Below are 19,392 nucleotides of genomic sequence, written 5' to 3'. Positions count from 1 at the left end.
AGTTGTCAGCCACCTCCTGTACATGGATGACATCAAGCTGTATGCCAAGAGTGAACGAGACATCGATTCACTGATCCACACTACCAGGCTATACAGCAATGACATTGGAATGTCGTTTGGACTGGAGAAGTGTAGTCGGATGGTAACAAAGAGAGGGAAGGTAGTCAGAACTGAGGGGATTGAACTACCAGAAGGCAACATTGCAGACATAGAGGACAGTTACAAGTACCTGGGGATCCCGCAGGCGAATGGGAACCATGAAGAGGCCGCTAGAAAAGCTGCAACCACCAAGTACCTGCAGAGGGTCAGGCAAGTCCTGAGGAGTCAGCTGAATGGTAAGAACAAGATCCGGGCCATCAACACGTACGCCCTGCCCGTGATCAGGTACCCTGCTGGGGTAATAGACTGGCCAAAGGAGGAGATAGAAGCCACTGACATAAAGACAAGAAAGCTCCTTACCATGCATGGAGGGTTTCACCCCAAGTCCAGCACCCTGAGGCTGTACGCTAAGCGGAAGGAAGGGGGCCGGGGACTGGTGAGTGTCAGCACCACAGTCCAGGATGAGACAACGAACATCCAAGAATACATTGGGAAGATGGCCCCAACTGACCGAGTGCTCAGTGAATACCTCAGGCAGCAGAAACCCAAGAAAGAGGAGGGAGACGAGGAACCATCATGGAAGGACAGGCCCCTGCACGGTATGTACCACCGACAGATAGAGGGGGTGGCTAATCATGGCAGCACAAGAACAAGCTCTGAGCACAAGATCCATAGAGGCTGGGGTCTATCACACCAGGCAAGACCCCAGGTGCAGGCTGTGTAAAGATGCCCCAGAGACAATCCAGCACATAACAGCAGGGTGCAAGATGCTAGCAGGCAAGGCATACATGGAACGCCATAACCAAGTGGCCGGCATAGTGTACAGGAACATCTGTGCCGAGTATAACCTGGAAGTCCCGAGGTCAAAATGGGAGATGCCCCCAAGGGTGGTGGAGAATGACCGAGCTAAGATCCTGTGGGACTTCCAGATACAGACGGACAAAATGGTGGTGGCTAACCAACCGGACATAGTGGTGGTAGACAAACAGAAGAAGACGGCCGTAGTGATCGATGTAGCGGTTCCGAATGACAGCAATATCAGGAAGAAGGAACACGAGAAGCTGGAGAAATACCAAGGGCTCAGAGAAGAGCTCGAGAGGATGTGGAGGGTGAAGGTAACGGTGGTCCCCGTGGTAATTGGAGCACTAGGTGCGGTGACTCCCAAGCTAGGCGAGTGGCTCCAGCAGATCCCGGGAATAACATCGGAGATCTCTGTCCAGAAGAGCGCAGTCCTGGGAACAGCTAAGATACTGCAGGACCCTCAAGCTCCCAGAGGACCCGAGCTTGAAGGATAAACCGCCCGCAGGGGCGTGCTGGGTGTTTTATATATATATATGTATTAGTATTTAATACATTTTTATGTCATATAAGTGGAATGTTTTTTGTGAGTTAGGTGAGTTGGTGGATATCAGAACAGAGCTGGAAAGACAATGGCCTTGCTGTAAACACAGCTTCAAAAACTTTCGTTTACACAATGCCGTTATAGAAGTACATCCTGACTCACTTTAGTACAGCTGACAGCTGAGTTGAGATTAGTTGATATGTTTGTAGTTTTCCTGCTTTATTAGTTTTTTTCTTGTAACATTTTGTCCTTTAGTTGTGTATTATATGCTTCAGTAGAATAGTGTACCATGACTGTGTATGGTTCTTCACTCCTCAGGCTACAACGTCAATCATAAAAACAGTGTGACTGATCACTCACTCAAGCTTCTTCACATAAAAAGCAGGCAAGGTCTTCTGCTGAGCAGGGATCCTAAATAAGTACTTACTGCAACATCTCACTAAATCAATATATTATTTACTGCTTTTGTGACTAGATGACTGTATATTCATATAACTGGCAACAAAGTTTCATTTTTTTCTGAGATTCCTGATATCTAAGCATTTGGCCACTTGTTTCATTGTTTATGTTATTGAGAATATTTCTTTAATTAAATGCATCATTAAAACATTAACAGCAGCAAAAGACATATTGGTACAAAAAAAGAATCCCATACCTTCATTCAAACTTCAAGGTTATCCAAATACACTGTTCTATAATCGTCATTGTGGATCAGCTGCCATTTAGAGTCTAAATTTTGGACCACGTGTAGACATCTGATGGGGCGACCGTGGCTCAGGGGGTTGGGAAGCGTATCTGTAACCGGAAGGTCGCCGGTTCGATCCCCGGGCTCTCTGTCCTGGTCGTTGTGTCCTTGGGCAAGACACTTTACCCTACTGCCTACTGGTGTTGGCCAGAGGGGCCGATGGTGCGATATGGCAGCCTCGCTTCTGTCAGTCTGCCCCAGGGCAACTGTGGCTACAACCGTAGCTTGCCTCCACCAGTGTATGAATGTGAGAGTGAATGAATAGTGGCATTGTAAAGCGCTTTGGGTGCCTTGAAAAGCGCTATATAAATCCAATCCATTATTATTATCTGCCCAAGAGGTCCACGTGGACCATTGCGTTTGTGCCAAATGACAAAATCGAGCTCAAACCGGCCCAGGCGGCAACAGAGACGCTTAAACGAAGAACTGGCCTTCACACCTCCTCTGAGCGTTCTGCGGGTGCCAGACGCACAGTGATTGACATCTCTCTCCGTCAGGCTTGTACTTTGAGTTCGGTGGCATCTCACAACTTTCAAAACTTTAACTCCACCCAGGTCTAATGAACCAAAAATAACTGCAGCTATATAACTTTACATAAGATGTTTATTTCCTCTGGTTCTTCATGTGGGTATTGAGGTGTTAATTGTCTGTGTGTATCTTTTAAACCAACTGCTTGTTTGGTTTGTGTGTAATGTGTTAGTGTTTGCTCCCCCCTGTGGGCTTGAGCCAGAGTTTTGGCACAAAACTGGAGTTAATTTCTGTTTATTTCACCTTTTCTGAGGGCCCAGAACTACCATCTCATTTTTTGGTAAAACTGTTTTGGTGATATTTGGATCTTTACAACTTTTTGGGGGATAAAATAAAACTCCTACTGTGACGGTAACTGTGTTCCTCATCTCCACCCAGCTCAGTTCCTCACTTCACACAAACAAATCACTGTAGACCAGCCCTGTATATTCTAATACAGTACAACATATCAAAGGCCCACACAGTATAGGTTATTACAGAATGTACTACACAATATATCTTCTTGGATTACATCACTGCTAATCTAGCAATGCTTCAAAGAACAATGACTATATTCTCTAAATAGCTGTGTCATGGGAAGTTCAGTGCTCCACCCTCAAAAATGTACTAAGACTACACTGATCACGACTCATCGGAAAGCAATGGAGAGAAGAGAAAGTAAAGGTGGAAACAGAGCTGTAAACTATACTCTAAAGACGGAGAGAGAGAAAAATAAAACAAGAAATAGCAAAAGGTTGACTCCTTGGAAAAGGAAAACCACGTAGATGGGACCAGCTGTGCTTTGTGTGGTGATAAGAAAAACCAGGAAAAAGAGAGAGAGAGAGTGATGAATGGAGAACGGTGATGATGCCAGGCTGGCTGCTCCTCCACTCCTCTCGCCTCCTCTGTGCGTTCCCACAAAGGAGAATAAAATGTTTAAATTTCATCTGTGGGACGACCTTGACTAGCTGAGAGCGGAATTAAATTTCTGTGGAGAAGAGTGGATGTTCGAGTGGCTAGACTGAAACAGATCATGTACGACATGATTAGAAAATACTGAATAACACCGGGAGGGCCACGATACATAATGGATCACAAGTTGCTTGCTGCCTGCACTGAGCAGTGCATTTCAGACAGGAGCTGAAGGTGAAGGGACGCGAGGCTTTCAAAGGGTGGTTTGTTTGAGCTGAAGAAAAAGTGCGCGTGCACGGCTCCTTGTATGCTGCTAATACTACAAATATGCTTTTCACTTTTTCTTATTCACTCATTTGAGTTTTTGTGAAATTTAATGTGACAATCACAGGGACAAAGATTCAACGCTGCTCGTTTCAGAGAGACTGACGAGCTTTAGCAGTATGAGCCTGGGTCTCATTCCACACTTGAACTGAGGATCTTTTGACTATAAGGTGAACATTTCAAGCGTTCTACCGTGGACTGAACATATTGTAAACTATAGGGTAAAGGTTAATGGATTGCGGACAGTGGAAAGCATTTTAAATATCACTGCTTAGGTACAGCTGCTGGCATTTGTCCTGTGATGCATGTGCCATTGCAATAGTAAGACCCGTCTAAATTGTAAGTCACTGTTATGTAACTTTAACTCCAATCCTCTCCTAAAGCTTTAACCTTAAAATTCAACAAAATAGTAAAAACAAAACTGATTTCATGAGACAAAACTACATTCTTCAGGTTCAAGTCTAAATATTTACATTAATCCACAAGATGTGCTTTAAAAAAGTACCACAAACATCAGGTTTTTTTTTTCAAACCGTGACATTAACTGCTTAGCCTGATTGGGCAGTGGGACATCTACTGCCCAACTCATCGCCAATTATGAATGATTTGGAGCTCAAGGCTCATCTGAATTCTTCAGAGTTGTTCGGTTGTGCCCGAACTTTCTTTCTTCGCATGTTTGATATTTGTGACTTACATCAGTAATCGATGATGTTTCAATAAGGTACACACAGCAGTAAATACAGGATTACCTAACATTGACCCGGTTTTACAAATTTCTTCAATTCCCTTTTCTAACCCTCTCTGTGGAATATACAGTAGCACGCAGGACCTCACCCAAACCCTGCACTTTCCCCCTCCTTTTTTGGCCTTTTCAGCACAAATGTCACTGCATTTAAACAGTGCAAACTGATGGCTCCCAACCATATTTGCTCTGCTGCAAGAACGGGCAACTGTTTGCCTTCACACAGGATTTGCTGGCTTTAGCTTTTAGCTAGTCTCCAGGTTTGCCTCAGGCGTAAAAGGCCTGCTGTGTTCACAGAACATTAATGAACACCAATTATCCTACCTACATGATGTTCACAGCTTTATCCTGAACAAAGTGCTATATTTGTACCCTGATTAAGATAATATTAGGCACTGTATGTGGACTAATGTATATGTTAGAGCTGACAGTTTTGCCTCAAGTCTAGAATGTAGAATACATGTAGAAAGAGGTATGAAAACTGCATTTCTGACCCTGTCATAAGTAACAACACCCCTATCCACCCAATCCTGTCTTTCAAAGCTGAAAATGCCCAGAGTTATCAAACCCTAAGCTGAGTCAGACAGACTATTCATTCCCTATGATATCCTTTAGGCTTCCACTTTCGATGAAATAAACCTGTCTTAAATGAGCACTTTGCTGAGCAAAGAAAATGTCTCACAGCTGTCTCATAAACAGCAGATTTAAGGCTGCCTACCCTTCTTATTTGAGTGTGTGGCTGTGTATGCATCCATGTTTCTGTGTGAGCATCTTACTGGAAATCCATGATTGAAAATCTTCACCTGCAGATCTCACAATGTGACTTGGAAAGAAATCCTGCTGCTTGTTCTCCTTCTTAGCAGAGTTCCTTGGATTATTATTCTGAATGCTATCTTCCTGCTATTGATGTACGGTATTATCTTGTGGTACGGATAAGTTTTGTATTGTACTGCGACTGCCAGTGACCAATCACAACTGGTCTGGGAATTTTTCTTTACTCTCACCGTTTTGGGTGCAAAATTCTTTTGAGTGCAGATAAAGACAGCTTACTTTTACCTCCTTTGCTTTTTAACATTTTCTCGCCCCAGCAGGGTTACTCCTCATCATGTCTGAGAGTATCTGCAATTTGATTAGTGACCTCTCTGTGCCAGTAGCATGTTTCTTTGTCTTTATTTTCAGATAATCCTATGGTAATCCTGTTGTACGTAAACTGATATCTGCTGGGCTCTGTGTTTTCTGGTGAGGTGAGTTGTCTGCAACTGTGCTGACAAAGCTTGAAATCAACCAATTTTGTGGCGGAGGAGCCGGACAATCTGTTTCTCATCTTCGACTTCAACTTTAGTTGCAGGAGCAGTTTCACTTCGATAGACTGGACGAGTCGGATGACACTTTTCCTTCTGCTGCTGAATCACACACTCTCTCTAACACACACACACACTGTGGCTCACATTTGCAGAAACCCACACACGTGCTTTAAGACGTGCGTGCATAAACAAATGCGCACAGACAGAAAGAAACCCTTTGACACGAGTGAAAACAGCTGCATTGGAAAACACGCACGTGAGCGCACACTCACAGGAAGGAGTTAGCAGACATCTGCTCCACGGCTGTCTGTAATCGCCTGGTGACTGAACAAGCAGGAGACATTTATCACCCCCTCCTCAGAGAGGCAGGCGACATCTCCTCCAACACCTCCACCCACACCTCCTCCAATCTGCTGCCTCTGTATCACAGCTGCGACAGTGTTCACCTCCTCTCCGCTGCATCTCCTCTGTCAAACCCATTCTTGGCTCTTTATAATCGCCTCCTCTCACCTTCCTCTCCTGTCATCTTTTCTTTACATTTTTAAGACTCTCCAAGCACGTTTATGGGAGCGCTTCATTTCTTCATAAGGCTCGACCGTTTGTCTTTTTCGTCTAATGACTCCGAGTTTCTCCTCACCTCTTTCACCTTCTCCTCTGCCCTTCCCGCTCTTCTTTTTTTATTCCTCTAAAGGCCGGACTGGCATCATGCTTTACTGTCACTCCCTGACCTTACCTGTCTCTCATAACTAGTAGGTTGGCAGGAGAGCAAAAAGAGGTCACACATATATTGAGCTGAGACTAAGAAATGTTTCTGAGCATCCCTGAACAAAACATCCCTACCAGAAAGCTGCACTTTGACAGTATTTTAGACTTATTGCAGTTTCACATTGTAAATCACGCCGCTTTCTATATCTACATGACACAACAAAGCTTTACCGGTATGTATTGCCAACTCTGCATCGGGTGGTATTACATCGATTTGTCACCACTAAATGTTATATTATTTTCACTAGTTTATTTACAGAGAATATCTATTAATAAGTGTCATAAAACATTCAGTGCAGAAAGAACAAGTACACTGCAAACGGCTGATGTAAGATTGCAGCTCATTATTTAAACTGTGCAGCTGAGCACGGTGAATCCAAACGAACACAACAGCATCACAATAAACGATGAGCAGTAAACTGTAATCACAGGTATCTTGTCAGTGTTCGCGCTGCATTGCCTGCTATGAAAAACTACGTATCAGATGATACAAAAATATGAAGCTTAATCTAGCCTGAAGGGTCAGTTACAGACGCTCTACAATTTGCATGCACACTAAAGCAATGTTATAAAAGTTGTTTTAGGTCCAACTAAGATATTAATGTTATTATCTACAGAAAATATTGCATTCAGTGAATAATTTTATTTTTAAAGACTTCCTTTGATTTTCAGATGGAGCAAACTGTTTTAAAAGAGGAATGTGAGCAAGGGGTCGACACGTGTGACGGTGCATCAAAGGCAAATGGTTTACTTGGCTCACAAGTCAGGTAGGAGAGCGTCTGAGCAGAATCTTGAACGAGTCCTCAAAGAGGTCAGCACCAACTCCGAGGACAGCAGATCATATATTTGAGTTTTTTTCTCTTGTAGGTGTCCCACTGCCCAGATTCTCCCGACCAGTTGTCTCAAAGTGTCATTTGTTGTCAGAGGAAAAAAGTCAACGCTTAACGTTAGAGTGTTAAAGTTTAAATGTAAACTCCTTGTTCATTACAGCTGGCTGTGATGCTTCCATCACCGCTCGTCAGCTTTCTGCTATAAAATGACACATATAGTTCATGTACTTACATCTGACAAAAGTGGTAATTACAGTGATAGCAGAATTACATTTCTCTGCTGAATATTAACGATGGGTTAATGCTTCCATCGTCTTTAAGATCGAGTAAAATAGCAATTTATTGCAGAAAAAAATACATGTTATGTTTTCTCACAAACCTACACAAATGACTCACTGTTCCAGGGGTCATCTGTTCTGAAGATGCACATAAAGGGAATATTACTGCTGCAAAAAACACTCACACTGGAGGAGCAATGTCAGCTTTTTCAGTGTTGATCTGATAATGCTGTGGAGGGGGAAAAGTGTTTTTTTGGGTTACCAATATCTAAAGGCAAACATGTTGAGGAAAGTATCTGCAGAGAACATCCTTTAAAAATCTGTTTATGGCATTTTTTTGTGAGTTCACTATAAGATACCAGGACCAAAATATTAGAGCAGCCTTGACAAAAAACGCATGACTCTAACCAACCTTTGGAGACCTAGCCCCAGAGCTGAACATGTAGAATATTTATAGACGTCTGTAAAGCCTTGGGCTGACTCGCTGTGTGACAGTTCTCTGCAACACATTTGCTTTCTGTGTGTGATTTTCATCTTGACATGGGAACAGTATGAGCACTTTAAGACGAGTTGGTAAACAACGTAGCACGCTACACACATGTTGATAAATGTGCTATATCTGCTAATACAGTGCTGCTGTGTGATGCACCTGCCCTAATCGATGTCTTCTTAATATTGATGCTATTCTAGCACTGATAAAATTATCTGCTGTAAAGCAGCTATCAGTAAAAAGCTAAACTGATATGCATTTTCTGTAATTAATGCAATGCCCATGTTACAAACCTCTTAGAAACTGCAGAGATTGCAGATATATGTAAACACTGTATTAACAGATCAGGTTCTAGATCCCTGAATTTGCCCCGCCCACTGCAGATGAAACTGAAGGCTGTAATTCTGACCGAAAACACAAACTCAGGCAGTGCAGGAGGGATAATGAAGGGGAACAACAACTTCTGGGATAAAATCAGAAGAAAATTGAGAAATTTAAAAAAGGCACCAAAAGGAATAATTTGCAAATCCAGCTATTTTTGTTGTTGTTCACTTAAAAAATTATAATTTAAGATGATTGGTTTGAGCCTGCTGAATGAATTATTAGGCACCTATTTCAATTTCCATTAATGTCCCTCTTTATACATCCGCTACATCGAGCTCATCCTTTCATTTATGTAAGCTGGTCTGTAATTTTGCACTTTTGCAGCATACATTTATGGACAAAAGCCCCATCACGCACCCTGCTATTTGTGCAAGACGGGGTCAATCTGAAGAGCATGCTGAAATCGACTGTAGTGTTGCAACATGAGCAAGTTCATTAAGTTTCCTTCCTCCCATATATTACACAACTGGAAGTAGCATTCCTGCAAAGTGGAAGATTTCAGGGACCACAGCAACTCAGCCATGAAGTGGCAGACTACATAAGGTCACAGAGCGGGTTCACTGAGTGCTGAGGTGCATAGTGCGTAAAAGTCAACAACACACACACACACACACATACAAATCAATCAACACAAACACCGTGTGCTGGGAGCTTCGTGGCAGCGGTTTCAAAGGCAAAGCATCTCCTGTAGGTGTAATGCATAGCACATAGCACAGAAAGACCACCCACTTCTTTTTAGTGTTTTTAGAAGGATATGTGTTTAAGCACAGCTTTAATTTGACACGTTTATGCAGTAAAAATCAACACTGCTTATATACTGATGCACAAATTCTAAGATCCAGAAGATTAAAAGTATATATAGACAAGGAAAGTGCCAGGAATCAGCGAGGGTTGCATAATTTCTAGGTGGTAACTAAACAGGGCAGGTGGTGCTAATCTAAGGTGTGTGTGCTGTGTGCGGGTGGAGAGGGGGTCACAGAGGTGAGAGCCAGTTCTGAATAATTTCTTCCATGTCTTTTCTACTCTTCCTCACCACTCTCCTCCCCCTCCTCCTTCCTGCCCTGGAGCCAGACTTTCCTGGCTGCTTCTTTGTTAAAATGACAGGTCCTAATAGAATAAATAAGGCACCTATTTTTACCTGGCTCCTGGCAGGGTGATCACACTTACACATACCAGCACACGACACTGCACCGAGGAGGATGGTAAAAACCCAACACCTGATTTGGCGGAGAAGGGGGGCTGCGGTTGAGGTCGTAGTGATTTAGTTGAGAGAGAAAGTGAGGGGAAAGGTGGAGAACACTAGTCGGAGGCAAAGAAGATAGAGAAAAGATTGATGGTGAAAACAATAGCAAAGACATTTAATCTCGTGCAGCACTTCTCACTGTGTGTTTACTGCAGGTACACCTTCACTGGCATCTGAAATTCCTGTCAGTATTCAACAGAGGTGGGACCAAGTCATTGTTTTGCAAGTCTCAAGTAAGTCTCAAGTCTTTATCCTCAAGTCTCAAGTCAAGTCTCAAGTAATGTCAGGCAAGTCAGAGTCGAGTCTCAAGTCACTGGTGTAAAAGTCCGAGTCAAGTCACAAGTCTGAAACTTTGAATTTCAAGTCCTTTCGAGTCTTTAAAAAAAACAAACGAAAAAATAATGTTGCAGTTATGCTAAATGTAAATATTAGACCATGTAATTTTAAAATCTGTGTTTTTCTCAACACATGACAAAATAGTGAACTTAGAAAATATACACAAATTGTGAAATTGCACCTCTTTAAAATGCAGCTCAATTAAACCTAGCTCCAAGAATAATTTTCACCGACAGTTCTGAGATAAGCTGCATGTTATTCTTGGATGCGGTTGTAGGACCGGCTTTAAAATCGCATGACAAAAATATCATACACATTAAAAAAAACTGTATCACCAACGTAGCCTGGAAAACATTTGCTAGTTAGATGAAGTCAGCTATCTCATCTTAGCATATTTATATGCATATTTATAATCATACGGTTCTTGGAGTGAGTGCATACACTCATGAAGTTTAGTAACTTCCGGTCACTGCAACAAGCCCAGGTACAGTTTACCGACGGATGGGTGCAGGACCTTGAAATGCACCGTGTAGAAAGTAAAGACCATCGTACGTATCATAAGTTTACCAGTCTCACAAATCGTCTTCATAAATACACATTCGTTAACCGTTTATTAATAGGACCTTTGAGCTCAACGGTAATTAATTAGTAGTGGAAATAATTTCTGGTAGCATCACAGAAATGTAGCAGTGACAATAATACTGTATGCTGTAATCGTACTGGGCAATTAGTGATACAAAAAACCTGTTTTATCCTGTGAATAAAAGTATGTGTTTTTGTCAATGTACCATAATAACAGAAGCGAAACGCAATATTGTGTCAGGACAATTCACTATTTATGCACAATAAACAAAGGAGCATAGCGCGACAATTTCTGTTCAGCGCCAGACTTGCTTGTAACCTATATCACCAATTATGTTAAGAAAAATGACGCATTAACTACAACAGCAGACTGACCTTTGTGTAAATGCTTGGAGCAGACTAACCTGTGAGCTGGAGTGTTCTGGGACGTTATAATTGGTCTTTGAATGGCTGCAATCCAGACCATCCGTCGCCTCTTTGTTACTTCGGAAACATGGCTTGAACAATTTCTCTTCAACGACGTAATCCGATAACAACCGATCTCTTTACCCGTCGGCTTCCCGTGGCTGTCATGCGACCGGCTATTGCAGTTAATAATACAACAGCTTCTTGACATTTTTGTGTTTCTTTTTATCGCTGTGTGACTGATTTTAATTGAAAGCCTGCGTGCGCTAGTACCGCTTGCCACGAGTTCCCAGAATCCTTTGCGGTTCTACCCGTGAATGACGTCACATTTTCAATCTCTATATAATATGCATGTTAAATTTTATATTTGGGGTGAAATATCAAGTCTTTTCAAGTAAACCGGTTCAAGTCCAATTCAAGTCCCAAGTCATTGGTGTAAAAGTCCAAGTCAAGTCACAAGTCTTAGAACATTTTTTCAAGTCAAGTCTAAAGTCATAAAATTAATGACTCGAGTCTGACTCGAGTCCAAGTCATGTGACTCGAGTCCACACCTCTGGTATTCAATATTTTCAATTTGATCTGACATTTAACAATTTAACAAGCTCTATAATGTCACCTTTAGGTGGTTTTGAAGCGTATTCCGTTTTTAATTGCTGCTGGAGTGTTTTGACAGAACTCCAAAGCATCTAATTATTTTGAAGCTGTTTTCGAGCAAACTAGTCCCCACATATTTTCCATGTAACAGGTCACTCAGTGAATGAGACACGAGGCAAACTAAATAAGGCTAATCATATTCACATCCACTCTGTGCTTAGACAGCTGCGGTACTGTCCTAATTTCAGGAGTGTTTAAAAGGAGTTCTTGAAATATTTTCTGAGCAAGCCACACAATAGGTAACGATTTTCCTCATTAGTATGGAAGCATATAAGCTTGGGAGACTGGTCTAGAACTTCCTCTATTAGTCATAAAGTTTAAAGTCCGAACCAAATTTTGCAACAAAATAGAAAATATGTGGTTAAGATTTCAAACTTTTTACATCTGCTGCATTTATCCTCAAATTTATAACATAACCTGTGATCAGCCACAACATTTAGGCCCTGATATCTCAAGTGAATGATATTGATCGTCTAGTGACAATTCTATGTCATACTACATGAGATTGTAGGTCACAAGCACCAAAAAGTATCTCTTAAACCTGCACTGGTGGATTTTAGACACAGAAGTAAAACACAGAAATGCTAACATGCTAGAATGTCCAGGGTAGACAGAATAGCACCCAAACGCCAGCCTGACAACAATAAACTGAAAACAAAGCTTTATTTTGTGGGAAACCAAAGTCAAAGTCTTCAAACAGCAACAACAAACTAGAAAGAAAAACAGAGGGGAGACACACAACGGGTGTTGGTTTCCACCACCTCTTATTTGGATTCTCAGCTACTAAGCTTTGCTCGCTCACTAGCCGTTAGCTTGGCCTGTGCAAGTGTTAGCGCTGCCTAAAGGACACCAACCTGCCAACTCTGGAGAGGTGGAGAAAACAGAAACTTTAAAGGCTCCTAACTCAACACATGTTGTCACTGAAATAAATGTTTGTAACATGAAGGGAGCACGATGCTGTTCATGTCTGATCTCTCGTGTGGTAATTGAGGTCATGTGTCTGACAATAGGAAACTCCGATCACAACCTAGTGCAGGCAAGAAAGCGCCATTAATCACCCAGACAAGGCATCATGGCCAAACACATGGAGGCGCACACAGCGACTGACCATGGTTAATGAGCTATGGCAGCGTCTTCACAAACATAACAGATACAGCAGTGACAGTATCGCAATGTGTGTGTGTGTACATTTCTGTCAATGTGTGTTCTTTTCAGGTTCCTGGGTCATAAGAAACAACTGGCGTAAGTCTTCAATTAACTTTACACACCCTGGTACACTATGTGGTTCTTTAACCCTCTGAGCTCCAGTCTGCTGAGCTATAATTCACAGCTGATGCACTGTCGTCTCCAAATGTCCTTAAAATAAAGTTCTTTTTTTTATTAAATTTGTACTCATAATCCACACAGAAGGAGAGGCTGTTTTGAGTACAAACTCAAAAGTTTCCCCTTATATTTCAAACAGCAGTATTTCATTAAGTGGGAAAAATGAGATTTTTTATTTTTTTGCATAAAAATGATATTATAATGATGATATTATACAATCAGAGCATAAACTGCATATGCAGTTTATAAAGAAGAAGAGCTCGGAGCTACACCGACGCATAGATGAGAGGACCGCTGCACACTCGGAAAACTGTTTCTACCCTTAGAAGTCCATTATCTGAAGCCGAATTTCATTTCATGTAGTGAGAAAAACAACAGCAATTTTTTTCTTTAAATTATGTCGTAACTGATTTCATGTTTCACCATCTAAAAATAACGTAGAAGCAGCTCAAATGCAAGTAGCCAGGATGCAGAAAATGATCCACCAAACTGAATTGGGCATATCTTGTATTTGGAGCAAGGGGTGAGGACATGGATCATCAAACTCTCCTGTGAGCTCATTACTCCCCTCCAAAAGGCCAGGACGTTTCCAAGAAGTCAGGAAGAGATTAAGAAAGATGACTCTGATTTCAAGTTTTTTGCCAATGAAATCAATTTCTTTTCCTGGAAGCAGATGGTCCCGGGCCAGACCAAAACTGTTAGCCCTCTTAGATTGAATCATTTCAGTACTTCACAGCACAGCACAATCATTGTGCTCCCATTTGACAGGAATAATAGATTCTGGGTGGATTTTGCACGAGTTCAGACAATTGGATTTTCATTCCCACATGGACTAAATCAGATGGTTTTATGTTGTTTCAACATGGCAGCTCATGACCACAGATGCAGCGGTAGCACTTTTAAAGAAAAGCAAATCATAATTAGAAATGAAAACTACTACTGGGGAATGTTGCTATTTAAAATATTTATTGTTACTCTGTTATAAATATCAAGAATTTTAACATTAATTAATACAATACATTATTTAAAGGTTGTCAATATCTGCTATGTATTCACGCGTAAGCATAAATCTGACGATAATCAATCGTCGTGAAAAAATAACACGGACTACACGAGTCATTTAGCAGCGTCGGCAACTGGCCTGTCAGAAACTGTTAGAAAATGAAGAGTAATCCTCTTTTCCTGATGGCAGAAAAACCCAGTTATTTGATGCCATCTATCAGCGCACAGGTAACTGGGCGTGAACGGTGAAGCGCAGCGGGGGCGTCCTTGGACAAAACAAGGGAAAGGAAGAAAAGTGGTTGGATCAAACAGAGGAAATGACTGCAGACAGTTTGAAGCCACTGGGGTGAAATGGTAAGGCGAGACGGACTATCAGTTATGTCTGCAGCGACTTACTGAAAAACAAGCATGTGCAACAAAGAGATGGGTGGCTGACATATGCTAGCATTTTGAGTAATAAAACCAAAATGCTAGCATATGTCATTCGCTGATTGTTAGACCGTAAAGTAGCAGCGCTGTAAGTGCCTCTGGAGAGGGAAGAAATCACATGTGATAGAACAATGCTGCTTATAGTGCAAAGCCACACCTCAGTCTGTATTTCACTCCTTTACAATTGTGGGCAAAAAAGCACAAAGCTCTAATCTGCATGGATGAATCTTCTCCCTCTGCACATAAGACAGAAGACAAAGCCTGGAAACTGGTAATTATACAAGTACTAGAAGCTTTCCCGTGATTTTGTCCCTTCCTGTTCAATTTGGCAGCAAATATTGATTTAGCTTTAGTCATAATTTGCATTTTTTGAGTTTTAGTCTAGTTTCAGTAAACTAAATATCCAAAATATAATAAGATATAGTTAAATAAAAATGTATTTAACTATAAATTTTAGTGTAATATTTGCCATGAGATTTGAATTGAATTCAAAATCCTGCTCCTCACATACAAGGTCTTAAATAATCAGGCCCAATCTTATCTTAATGACCTTGTAGTACCATATCACCCCATTGGAGCACTAGGCAGATGGCCCCGCCCCTCCCTGAGCCTGGTTCTGCCGGAGGTTTCTTCCTGTTAAAAGGGAGTTTTTCATTCCCACTGTTGCCAAAGTGCTTGCTCACAGGGGGTCATATGATTGTTGGGTTTTTCTCTGCATGTGTTATTGTAGGGTCTACCTTACAATATAAAGCACCTTGAAGCGACTGTTGTTGTGATTTGCCGCTGTATAAATAAAAGTGAATTGATTTGAATAGATGTGCATGTTGTGTTGTTTTAAAAAGTGTGAAAAATACTAAAAATGAAGCTACAGTCTATCAGTAGAGTCTAAAACTGGCTGTTGGTTTCTAACAGTTGTTTTGCCCCAGTCAGTAATTCATTCAGCATTCAGTTTCCATGCATTCACTCTGTTTCAGAACTTGTCACGTCCACTTTCCAACACACTTTTTCCCCTTAGTCCTGTCTCCTGAAATGTTCCAACCCTTCCTGATTGTACTCAGCTAATGATCCTGCACTGCCTGCTCCTAACCATGTGCCAGGTTTCTTTGTTTTTATGCCTGTATTTAGCATGTTGCCTCAGCCTGCTCTCAATATGTTTGTTGAACAAAAATATCAAAGATTGTAGCCAAGTCCTAATGCCATGCTCTTATTTCTGTGTTTGCATGGTTTATAGGAAAAAATGTGGCAATTCAAATCCTGTTAAAGACAAACCTAAACAATACTGAAGGGGCATTTCCATAAAACGGTGTGAGAAGATGAAGAAGGATAAAAAAAGACTGCCTTCCTGGAAGACTTACAGTTCTCTACAACCAGTTACGACCAACAAAGAAGCTGAGGCTTTGTTAGAAGAGGTCCCATGTGAGGCTCAAGTGTTTCTCCTGGCAAGCATTTAATGTGCAGCTGAAAGAAGATCAAGGGTTCTACACTTCTAAATTTGTAACATAATCATCCTGTCCACCCCCCACAGGCACCCACATATGCACACACACATACACACGTTTCGATGTATTTTGTGAAAGTGACAATTCAGAAATTTACCAGTGTTCCAGCGTTTTTGTCTTTATTTAAAACTATCATTTGATATGACAACAACAGTGTGTGAGTGTGTATCCATACCTTTGCTTATGTCCTGGTACTCCAACCACAGCTGCCTCTGTACCTGTTTGTTGGGGTACCAGATGGTACAGGACTCCTGGAAGCCATACACTGCCTCCTGCACGTAGTGGTTCCCAAACTCCCTGAGGATGGAGACAAAGTCGCTCCGCTGTGTGGCTCCATCCAGAGAATGAATTGCGGAGCTGAAGGCTGGAAAAAATACGTAGATGTTACAAAAGAACAAAGAAACAGGGATGTCATATTTGCTACGCTACAGCACATCTTCTGCTCAATCCTTAATAGTCATCTTGATAAGCTTCCTTAATGAAAATCCTGCATATTCTCAGAGGACATAACATATATACTGGGTAGTTTTTTCAGTTTATTATATTGTAAGTATTTGTATTCGACCTTGAGTTTGTTTTAATTTTGGTCTTTTGCTACTTTGTCAGGCACTGGGATAATCATTAGTTGCTAAACATTAGCATTTTTATACCATCCATCCATCCATCCATCCATCCATCCATCCATTATACAAAATACTAAAATACTTAAAGGTCAGTGTTGGGATGGTGCAGACATTAGCACAGGCAACGTAATGTATCAGCAAGCCAGTCACTAAAACCATTAAAAGTAAGTATAAACAGAGGTGATATAATTTACAATATTGTGCAAAAGTCTTGAGCAATTTATTGAAACTTCTAAAAACATACTTCCAGTATAAAAACAGAATATACGGTAAAAATAAAGGATATACAATTCTAGCAAGCTTGGAAGTCAGGACTTGGTGTGACCGCCTTTGTTCTTCAACAGAGCCTGAACTCTCCTAGGCAAACTCAGTGTGGAGCACCAGTGTGTTACGCATAAAGGCAGGCTGCAAGTGGAAAGTTGGAAAGTGGTAACAGGAAAAAGCAAGAATCAGGGAATTTGGAATTCTGACAGTCAATGCGAGTTTAAAAAATGTCCATATACATTGTTACCATGATAACCCTTATTATGTGATAAGTTAAGTTTAAAATATTCAAATTGTGGTTATAACAAGATCATGGCTATGTGATTACTGGCAGCTACAGTTTTTTCTAAGTTTCTATTTTTTGCCATTTTTAATCCACGTTTGTCTCACTTATTTAACATCACAAACCATTTAAAATTACAGTGGGTGAAGCAGGAGTGTCTGTCAGGTGTCTGGCACCAAATGTCTTAAAAGGGTTTAGTGAACTTCTGAGCCAGCTGCTTACTATTCATGAACCCTTTTAACCAAACAGTGCTGATTATCCACAGTGTCCTCACACGGACATGAGAGCCCTGCCTCACTTCCAACTGGTCACATATGGATGCTTGGTCTGGAGCAACTGACACACGTTTGAATGCACTAGGTACCCTTCACAGTCATTTATCAACATGCAGAGTGGGCTTATTGGAAACCAAACCATGACATTTCCTAAACCTAACCTAGTGATTTTGGTGCCTGAAACTAACCAAACAGTGTGTAACAACACATCTCCCACACAAAGCCTGCAGTGTCCTGATAACCAGTCAGTATTAACACTGCAGCATGGGAGACAAAACTGTACACTTATTTAAGCTGTGAGCACGAACGCATTCAAACAGAATACAGAATAAATGTTTCAAATTTGTCACTTTGAACTGCAACTTTGTCTTTATTTTTATATTTGCAGTGTTTTCTTGGGTGTGAATCCTTGTATTGGTAACTATGGAAGTAAAGGTAGATGTTAAAACATAAGTACAGAGTCGCTGTGAAACAGAAACAGCAGCTACACACAAATTTGTCTAAGCTTTGGTAATATTGGTAATTATTCAAGCTATTCATAGTATAGATTTGTTATAGCAGCAAAGTGCCTGATTGCATTGACATTTTTTTGACATGTGTTATCCATATTTCAGATTAAATAGTCTGTTTTAACAATAGAAATAATCAAGGCTTAGATATATTCACCATGCAGAATTTTAGAAAGTAGTATGTTTTTGAACAAACTATGTTTTGTCAGTTCCTCTGTGATCCACTGCTCAAAACAACAGTCAAGAATGAATGTGATCAAATTTAAAATTCCTTTTTTATCATAAAGAAACTGGCACATATCACAAGGTCTTTGGACCCTGGAGCAGCTCACAACTTTTACGGGTTAATTCAAAAACTGCTACTAAAAAAAAGTGAAAATCAAAAGCTATGACTAACTCAATTCAATTCAGTTTTATTTACACAGCACCAAATCACAACAAAAGTCGCCTCAGGGCGCTTTATATTGTAATACATACAGAGAAAACCCAACAATCATATGACCCCCTATGAACAAGCACTTTGGCGACAGTGGGAAGGAAAAACTCCCTTTTAACAGGAAGAAACCTCCAGCAGATCCAAGCTCAGGGAGGGGCGGGGCCATCTGCTGCGACCGGTTGGGGAGAGAGAAGGAAGACAGGATAAAGACATGCTGTGGAAGAGAGCCTCCTACTTCTAATATAGTTTATGTGTTTTGTGTTTTGACAATAAGTCATTAAGCAACCAACCGGTCTTGTTTTTATTTAAATGCTGGGTAAGACTGATTACTTGTGTTACCTTTAACCTAATTTTAAATAGAAAATGTATCATTCTTTGATGTTCTACAGGAACTTATCACAAATCAGGCTGTTTCTCTTTTTTAAAAGTGCCATCATCCACAATAAAAAACCCTCTGAGTTAATGGTGCTTTTCTTTTCCCTTAGAGTAACTGAAACTCTCTTGGAGGCTTTTGGTACTCGATCTTAAACTGGAATGACAGGTTCTTACCCAAAGTGTCAAAGAACTACTAAAGAACTGCCGACTATAAATACAATCTAAATTCTAAATGAGCTGTTACAATGACTCTGTAGTTTTTGGTGATGAGTTAAATGCTAATGCTCTTATTTTAGTGATTTCACACTGGGTTAATGGTGACTGGTAAAAAGGAAAGCATGAAATGACCATGTGTTTACTGAAATTCCCACTCATTAAAAACTGGAAAACAAATCTGCAAAAGCAGTTTTATCATTATGATTTCCAGGAGAA

General features: G+C 40.9%; 1 protein-coding gene across 3 annotated transcripts in view; it reads right to left on the bottom strand.

Moving 5' to 3' along the window:
- The window catches only part of astn1 (astrotactin 1), a 482,098-nt gene that overhangs the window by 152,583 nt on the left and 310,123 nt on the right, over positions 1-19,392 (bottom strand). For all 3 annotated transcript variants that reach the window (XM_085377645.1, XM_085377646.1, XM_085377647.1), the window contains exon 17: positions 16,371-16,559. In XM_085377645.1, coding sequence (XP_085233771.1) covers positions 16,371-16,559 — 189 coding nt within the window. The remainder of the gene's footprint in view (positions 1-16,370; positions 16,560-19,392) is intronic.

This window comes from Diplotaxodon limnothrissa, linkage group LG18 (genome assembly GCF_057381915.1).
Source record: "Diplotaxodon limnothrissa isolate DT_005_m linkage group LG18, D_limnothrissa_male_GT1.1, whole genome shotgun sequence".
Taxonomy (NCBI): domain Eukaryota; kingdom Metazoa; phylum Chordata; class Actinopteri; order Cichliformes; family Cichlidae; genus Diplotaxodon; species Diplotaxodon limnothrissa.
Note: the sequence above shows the minus strand (reverse complement) of the source record. Positions and strands in the feature narration are given on the sequence as shown.